The sequence below is a fragment of the Dipodomys spectabilis genome, unplaced genomic scaffold (genome assembly GCF_019054845.1).
Source record: "Dipodomys spectabilis isolate Male_0828 unplaced genomic scaffold, ASM1905484v1 ptg000115l, whole genome shotgun sequence".
Taxonomy (NCBI): Eukaryota; Metazoa; Chordata; class Mammalia; order Rodentia; family Heteromyidae; genus Dipodomys; species Dipodomys spectabilis.
The window spans coordinates 6,796,881-6,805,122 of NW_024870792.1; the positions used below are offsets into that span (position 1 = coordinate 6,796,881).

Sequence of the window (8,242 nt, forward strand, 5' to 3'; positions counted from 1 at the left end):
TGTAGTGAATAAATAGTGTCAAATATTGCAAAATGTCTGGCAAGTAAGGTTGGGAAGTATCCTTTAAGTTTGATGACATTGAAGCTCTGGGGTCCAAGTTAAACTTCAGTGAGTTGAAGAGGATGGAAGTAGGCAAGAGGTGAAAGAGGAAGGGCAGACAGCAGGTACACAACTTTTTCTTTTTGAAATAAATAGGTATTCTCTGAGTTTTATTGTGTAAGATCAAAGATACTACAGCATGTTTATAAATGACTGGAAATAATCCAATAGAGAAAAAGATTGTAATAGTTAACACTAAGCACATAATCAGTCTGTGCTGCCTCATGGTTTAAAACCCTATGATTGGTGTATTGATAGTGCTACTCATATGAAGAAACAGGGTTAGAGAAATTACTAACCAAGGCAACATAGTGACTTGCAGTACAACTGGCATGGAACTTAGACATTTGAACTGTGTATACTCAGCCATTCAATTATGCTGACTCCATAATGTCCAGAGAACTGAGACATTATCTTATCAAGAAGAGTTCCCAAGAGGGCACAAGGGGATCTGCAGCAGGGCCTGGTCTTTGAGACAGGAGGGAGGTAATCCCCTCCCACGCAGTCAAATGGCCAGGGTCGGTGGCAGGTGTTTTAGTGGTTCGTGTAGGATTTTCACATCAGAGGACTTCCTTTTGTTAATGGATGGTGAGTCTTTACATGATAACATAGTAAGAATGTGCACCTGGGCAGAAGCTGAGAAAGTAGAAAATAAATAATTGCTTTGGGGACTAGGGAGAGATGACGGGTTGTGGGTCGTTTTCAGTGCTTTGTTTTAATTGAAATCTCTGGTACTCAGCTGGTACAAGGATTTTGCTAGGATAGTGTATAAGGGAAAGGTTTGCAGAAGGTGACAATTTCTATGGAAAGTGACTGTGTAAATAGATGGGAAGTGAAGCCTGCACAGGTGGGAGCCATAGGACCAGCAGCCTCAGGAGGATCAAGAATACGCCGAATGGACACACTTGAAGGGAAAAAGACTAGAAAGTAGTCCAGGCTCTGGATGTCACAGTTCAGGTCATGGGAGTGAGAGGCGAACATGGGGCGAGGCGGGAGTGAGGGTGGGGGCGCAGAAGGGGGAGAGCACCAAGAATGAGATTGACCCACTTAATCTCAATTTTTTTTCAGGCAAATCATGACTTTCATGAAGGTGTTAGAGCTGGTGAGTGACAAATAACTATAATTCTTGCTTGGCTATCAGGGATTTGTGAATATATACTGCTAACTAAAGAGCACATTTTTTTAATGGCAGTCCTGGGACTCAAACTCAAGGCCTAAGCACCGTCCCTGAGCTTTTGCTCAAGGTTAGCACTGCACTACCTGGGCCACAGCTCCACTTCCTGTCTTTTATGGTGAGAGATAAAAGTTTCATGGACTTTCCTGCCCAGGTTGGCTTTGAACCACAAATCAGATCTCAGCCTCCTGAGTAGCTAGAATTATAGGCATGAGCCACTGGTACCAGTCACTAGATATACTTTTATATTTCTTTTTGTGGTCCTAGAGATTGGTGCTAGAGTTTAGACTTGCTAGGCAAGCGCTCTACCACTGTCGCACACCCCTGCCCTAGAAATTTGTTACTGTTGTTGGTCATGGTGCTTGAACTAGGCTAGCACTCTAGCACCAATTTGAGTGCCACAGCACTAATTCTGGTTTTCTGGTGCTTAATTGGAGATAAGAGTCTCACAGACTTTCCTGCGTGGGCTGGTTTTGGACCATGATCCTCAGATCTCAGCTTCCTGAGTAGCTAGGATTACAGACATGAGCCACCAGTGCCCAGCTAGAAATATGTTTTTATCTGAATAAGAGGTTATGTTCTGAACCCTAAGCTTTAGTAAACACTAACAATTGTCCTAATTTCTGGCATGATATAATATCATAAATAAGAACTGGGGTCAAATCCTTTTATAAAGCACATGTTATTGAATCAGAACAGATGGTTCCACTTTTTTTTAGAAACAAAGTAACATATATTTTCCTTACTAACTCACTAAACATTCTTGCTGTACTGGAACCTAAACCTCTGATTTTAGAAAGACTATGTACAGATTTGGTTTTGTTGAAGATGCACTATCATGATCATTTATTGTGAGAGTGTATCTATCTAAAAACATTTTATATTTTTAGAATATATCTTTAAGGAAAAAAGAGTTGAACTCGAGCAGCATTTGAGTGCTAGATCATAAACTTTATCAAGCTATTGTTTTTTAAACTCAAGTTTTTAAAAAAGTCTAAAAATTATTGAATCAGTGTCTCACTATGTAATCCAGCTGGTCTTGAGCTGATCTTCCTACCTCAGCCTTCTAAGTGCTGGAATTACAAGTAAATACACCACACCTAGCTACATTTTTAATAAACGTATGAAGCCTCCTCTTTAACAAAGCCTCTTATTTAGAAAGCAGTATCTGCTCTGGGACAAATGTTTAGTGTTCTTGCTATCTATAAAAATATTTCAAAGCTGGGCACCGGTGGCTCATGCCTGTAATCCTAGCTACTCAGGAGGCTGAGATCTGAGGATCGCAGTTCAAAGCCAGCCCTGGCAGGAAAGTCCGTAAGACTCTTATCTTCAATAAACCACTAGAAAACCGGAAGTGGCGCTGTGGCTCAAGCGGTAGAGCGCTTGCCTTGAGCTGAAGAGCACAGGGACAGCACCCAAGCCCAGATGGTTCAAGCCCCATGACCGACCCCCCCCCCCCCGAAAAAAAAATTCAGCAAATTAAATAAAATAAGTAGGTAGATTAGGGAATGGTTATTAAATATCTTAGGCTTACTATTTAGAATTAAACTCTTTCTAGTTGTGAAAGAAAATAAAATGGATGATCTTAAGTAGAGCTCAGTAGCTAACAAATGAAGTCTGGGGATCTCAGGAGACCTTCTGAAAAACCCGAGCTGCCTACATGGCAAGAATTTGTTATGTTCTTCTAAGCAAAAACTTGGGCTAGCTTAAGAGGAACTAGTACAGATTTGAGTAATAGTCTTTTCTGTTTCCTTTGGTGGCATCTCAAGGAGGCAGATAATATTGGCCAGAAAGCTTAAAAGGGAAGAGAATGACATGGAAAGAATGCACCATTATAAATTTACAATAGCTAGGGAATGTACACTTTGAAATTGATTATGGATCAGAACACTGGTGTTTAAGATACCACTGATTGGATTCTGGAGTCCCATAGTAGACAGCCAAACCTTAAAGCCATCCAGTATGCATGTCTATAGTCCCTCCTACTTGGGAGATAGTTTGAGACCAGTCTAGGAAAGGTAGAGACACATCACCTCAAAAACAGAAAAACAAAAACACCACCCAAAACAAAACACCTCTCTAATTTCCACATTTACATAAAGGTTCTTTTCTTCCTCCTAACAAGATAGCCTTCTTCCTTGTTTTCCAGACTGCTCCTTATTTAGCCATTTAATACTTAAATTGGATTTTTACAGTTATCCAGAGTTATTTTTATTCTTCATTAAAATTATGCATATTGTAAACGTTGAGAACCATGGTTTGAAAATTGTTTTAGATTCATATGTACTTGTAAAAATAATAAAAATCCTGCATGCCCTGTACCCACTTCCCCAAATAACACTTACATAACTACAGTGTGCACCAGAACTATAGTACTGCAGCCAGGAAATGGGTATGAGACTCTATTTTTTAAGAGGAGGTTACAGATTGCCTCATACTTTCCATCCTCTGGGAATATTAGGTGGCTTCACTCAGTGATGACTATGTGGTAACAGGAGAAGTGGAAGGTTGCATGATAACCTGTCAGAGCTCTGATTTTTTTAAATTTAGAGCTGTCTGAACTAGAGGATTCAGCAGAACAGCAGTATCTACATTTAATTAAGCACAAAGTTCCCTTCTACCTTCAGTGATTAATTTTCTTCCCAAAGAAGAACTGGGCCTCCTCCCTGGCTTTCTGTTTCAATTATGCCAGTGCTGATTTTTAGCTGTTTGTAACATGGAGGTTTCATTAGTGATTTTCTTTGAAGAAGGAAAAAGAATGTTCAAAGAACTCTATTAATCTAGCTTCTATTAAAGCTAGATATGTGAAGCTCAGAAGGTGAGAAATACCCTCACTGTTCATCAAAGAATATGGCTATCTGAACAAATTCTTTGAAGGTTTAATTGAAAAGAAAAACAGATCATGTAGAAAACCATAACTTTACAGAAAAAAGTGCTATAGAAAAGTATACCTAGTAAAAGACAGGTTTTTGTCAACTCAGCACTTAAAATATGATTACACAAGAAGGAAATGTGCTAGTATCTTTTTCTTCTTTTGACAGTTTTAATTGATAAAGACCAGAGTCCAAAGTGGAAACCAGCTGATCTAAAAGAAGTTACCGATGAAGATGTGAATAATTATTTTAAATCTCTGGGAAGCAATGATTTGAAACTCTGAGGTGGTTGATGTTTTAAGATATATTTGGTAGCATGGGTTGGCATACTACACCACCTGGGCCAAATCTGGCTTGGTGCCTATTTTTATACAGCCTAAAAGTTAGCAATGGCTGCTCTACTTTTATATCGTTGAGAAAAGAAATCTAAGGTATTACATGACATGTGAAAAGTCAGAGTAATTTCAGATATCAGTGTTCAGAAGGCTTTATTGAAACATAGCTGTACTTATCTGTTTACAGGATGCTTTGAGTCAAGCAATTACAACACAGGCTATATGGCCTGTAGCACCTGAAATACCATCTGTTTTATCATTGTCAGTTTGCCAATCCATTTTAGAAAAGGGGAAATTTTGAAGGTCTCTAGAGATATCTAAATGAAATGGAAGCTTCATATTTGCCTTTCAGTAGTGGTTTCAGTGTAAATGATAAAAAAAAATAAAAACCCTGGGGTTTGGGGGGAGAATGTTAAAATGTCTCATAGAATTTCCTTCTTGTATGTATGTATGAAATAATTGACTTACAAGAGAGGGGAGGGTTCATGTAATTAATCTATCCAATGTATAAATTCAGCCTTGGCCTTCCCTAAAGTAATGAGAATACCTTCCTCTGGCGAAACCCCAAATTACATTGAATTTTTACTTGAGAAAATTCAAAACAGTTTAAAATGTAAGTATCTTCAATAACTGGTACTGTTGGCAGAAAAGTGTGTGTAAGCCATGTAAGAAATTTGATGGAGTTCCAGGGGAAAAGACCTTGAAGTTCTAGGCAAGAATAAGTTTACAAAAAGCTATGAGATCTGGAAAGGGCATCAGAGATTATATCCTGCACCTTCTCATAGAGGGAAGATGGCAACCTATCACTTTTGTTTTGAATTTTCCCCATTCCTAATCTATTTGTCATGAGGACTTTTCTTCCAAAAAATTCAGGAACATGTCTGGAATAAAATGCCAACAATATTGGACATATTTATATTTTCAAGGCTCATAAATTAGCCTATTTAATTATTATTATTGGTTTATATTCACTTCATACTTAATATAGACTGTTAAGTCTTTTATGTTAAAAATGTCTTTGTATAAAATATTGAAAAGAATTTGCATCAATTAAATGAGAAACTCATAGCTAATTGCAACTGGATTTATTGTGCAGTTTCAAAAAAGGCGACAAAGTATTTGGAAAATATAATACTACTTCATCACTAACAGGGAAGAGAATTTGCTAATAATATTTGTGTTTTGTAAATCAAGATGCAGGTAGTTTCTTAGAGCCAGTGATGGAAGGCGGTTTGATTAAAAGCTCTATTAGAAATTTGTTTTAAAATTACTTGTTTTTTTGGCATAGATAACATCTCTAACTTTTGGCTTTAAGATCATGTAATATGGAAGCAAATATTTCTGCCTCATTTTATGAACTGCCGGTGATATTGAGTACAAAATGAACCCCATTTTAGTCCTGTGTTTATTTTTCGTACTCAAAAGGCAATTTGACACAAATTATTCCTTTGGAACTAAGATGGTAATCATTATTGTCCCCTTTTAAATTGTGCTTTAAGTGTTAATAACCATACACAGATTGCAAACAACTAGTAAGGCAACAAAAAGGGGGAAATTCTAGGGTCACAGGCTTGTAGTTCAGTTACGAGAGAGGCAAGTGTGGAAGGCAGCAGTGAATGTCTTGGTTTTGGATTGGTATTAGGAATTGGCACATGTATTTTATGAAGACCTGCTTCCAATCTGAAGGTTGTGCTAGTAATTTCCTCTGCCCTTCACTAATGTTTCCCTTTCTAGTAAACTAGTAATTCTTTCAGTATTCCATTTTTCAGGTCTCCCCTCTCTTCTGTATTATTCTCTTCCTTGAACATGAAAGATCTTCAAAGTGAAGTAAAGCCAATATTTGATTTTTTTTTTTGTTTTTTGTTTTTTTTTTGTCGGTCGTGGGGCTTGAACTCTGGGCCTGGGCGCTGTCCCTCAGTTCTTCAGCTCAAGGCGAGCGCTCTACCACTTGAGCTACAGTGCCACTTCCGGTTTTCTGGTGGTTTATTGGAGATAGGAGTCTCACGGTCTCTCCTGCCCAGGCTGGCTTTGAACCGCGATCCTCAGATCTCAGCCTCCTTACTAGCTAGGATTACAGGCATGAGCCACCAGCGCCTGGCTTAAAGCCAATATTTGAATATAAAGATATTTAAGAATACTAGTTATAGGCCAACCTACCTTAATAACTGTCAGCTGTTTTATACATTTTCATTCAGCTATTTTTTCTCCCCACCTGGTTTATCTACTAACTCTGCTCAAAGTCTCTTGGAACATATACACATCATACTCCATTAATAAATGGTGCAGGGAAAGGGGTGGTGGCTGTTTTGGTAAAAGTGTTTCACCACAGTTGCTGGGAGAGGTGGCTGGAGAGATTTAGAACTCTAGCTAGGTAACAACCTGACTCACCTCCAGAAAATAGGGGCGCAGAGCAATGAGGGAAAATCAAGTTAAATATTTAGATATAACCCTAACCCACGAGTATTGGTCCCTATGTATGCCGAGAACCTTAGTGTGGCATATTCCTTTATATGGCTTTTGTGTTCTCCCTGAAGTATTTTGAATGTATTTGAATGACTTGGCAACAAGTGTCATGAAACAAGATGAATGAAAAGCAACATAACCTAGGTTTTTGTCTGAGTAATTAGTATAAACATTCACAACCTTAAATCTTGCACTCATGAGCTAGAGAAATCTGTTTTGTTTTTAATGGAAAACTTTCTGCACCTAGCCTTAAAACTCAGATCCTAGTATGAATGAGAGTGAGTGGGCCTCTTCTATACATGTTTCTAGATTGCAAATCCTGTGGTACAGGAAAATTAAAATTGATCAGGTGTAGGTGTCCAAGCACAGCTGGAAGATGGCATGCTGCTTATTTTAATTATCTTTTTGTTGGAGAATTTGCTCTATTTGATTGTGGGTGTCAGAGTATTGTTAAAATTAGAGGTAGCTTTTTCTACCTGCTTACAAAGTCAAAAAGCATATTTAATCTCTGCTTTTAGAGATCCACAGCCTTTTTCCACCTGCTTTTAGTTATCAATGACACTGGTAGGTTACACCTTTATAAAAATATCAAACATAAATTGAAGCCCATAAATTGAAGCTGCCTTTCCAACAATCTTGATGGAAAAACCATTCTAGAGGCTCAGTTCCTTTTACCTGTCTTAGTTCCTTCTTTCCTATATGTTTTGTCTTTTCACTGTTTTTCATCTCATCCAGTCTTCTGTTGCTGTTGATCTTTAAGTAGTACTTTAAAAAAGGTGCTTGAAATTATGGCTAAAAATACCCTATGGCAAGTATTACCACTAAAAAGCACATTTCCTTTAGAGGAGTGCTCTATTTTATAATAAGCTACAAATCTGTCAGCTCCCCATAGTTATGTAGCAAGTGACTGCATCACAAAACTGGGCATGAGTTCCCTTTACAGCAGCATCTCTGTCAGTAAAGCCTCACACAGTTAACCTTAACCCCACTCTCTGCTTTATGCCTACACACTAGGCTTCTGTTATTTTTGAGATTTACTGAATTGGTATTTATAAAAGGGGCCTAATTCAATGCAATACAGCATGTAATGGCTTCTAATAATTTTATCTTTTTAAGATGGCAAAGTCTAATCTCTCCTATACTTGTTCTATTTAGGGCATGGGGTTCAAGATGGCAGTATGCTTAAGAACAAGGGTCAAGTGGCCCTGATTGTACTTTGCTCACTTTCTAATCCTGGGTTGTAGATGTAAAGACCTGGGAATCCTTAACCCAGTTAGTTTTGACCAACAAGACACATG

The 8,242-nt window shown here is 38.1% G+C and overlaps 1 protein-coding gene across 1 annotated transcript in view; it reads left to right on the forward strand.

The window, feature by feature from the left end:
• Hibch (3-hydroxyisobutyryl-CoA hydrolase) overlaps positions 1-6,330 on the forward strand; it is a 46,072-nt gene extending 39,742 nt beyond the window's left edge. Inside the window, exons 13-14 of the mRNA XM_042688314.1 lie at positions 1,168-1,201; positions 4,315-6,330. Coding sequence (XP_042544248.1) covers positions 1,168-1,201; positions 4,315-4,430 — 150 coding nt within the window. The 3' untranslated portion in view covers positions 4,431-6,330. The remainder of the gene's footprint in view (positions 1-1,167; positions 1,202-4,314) is intronic.
• Positions 6,331-8,242: the final 1,912 nt, after the last annotated feature.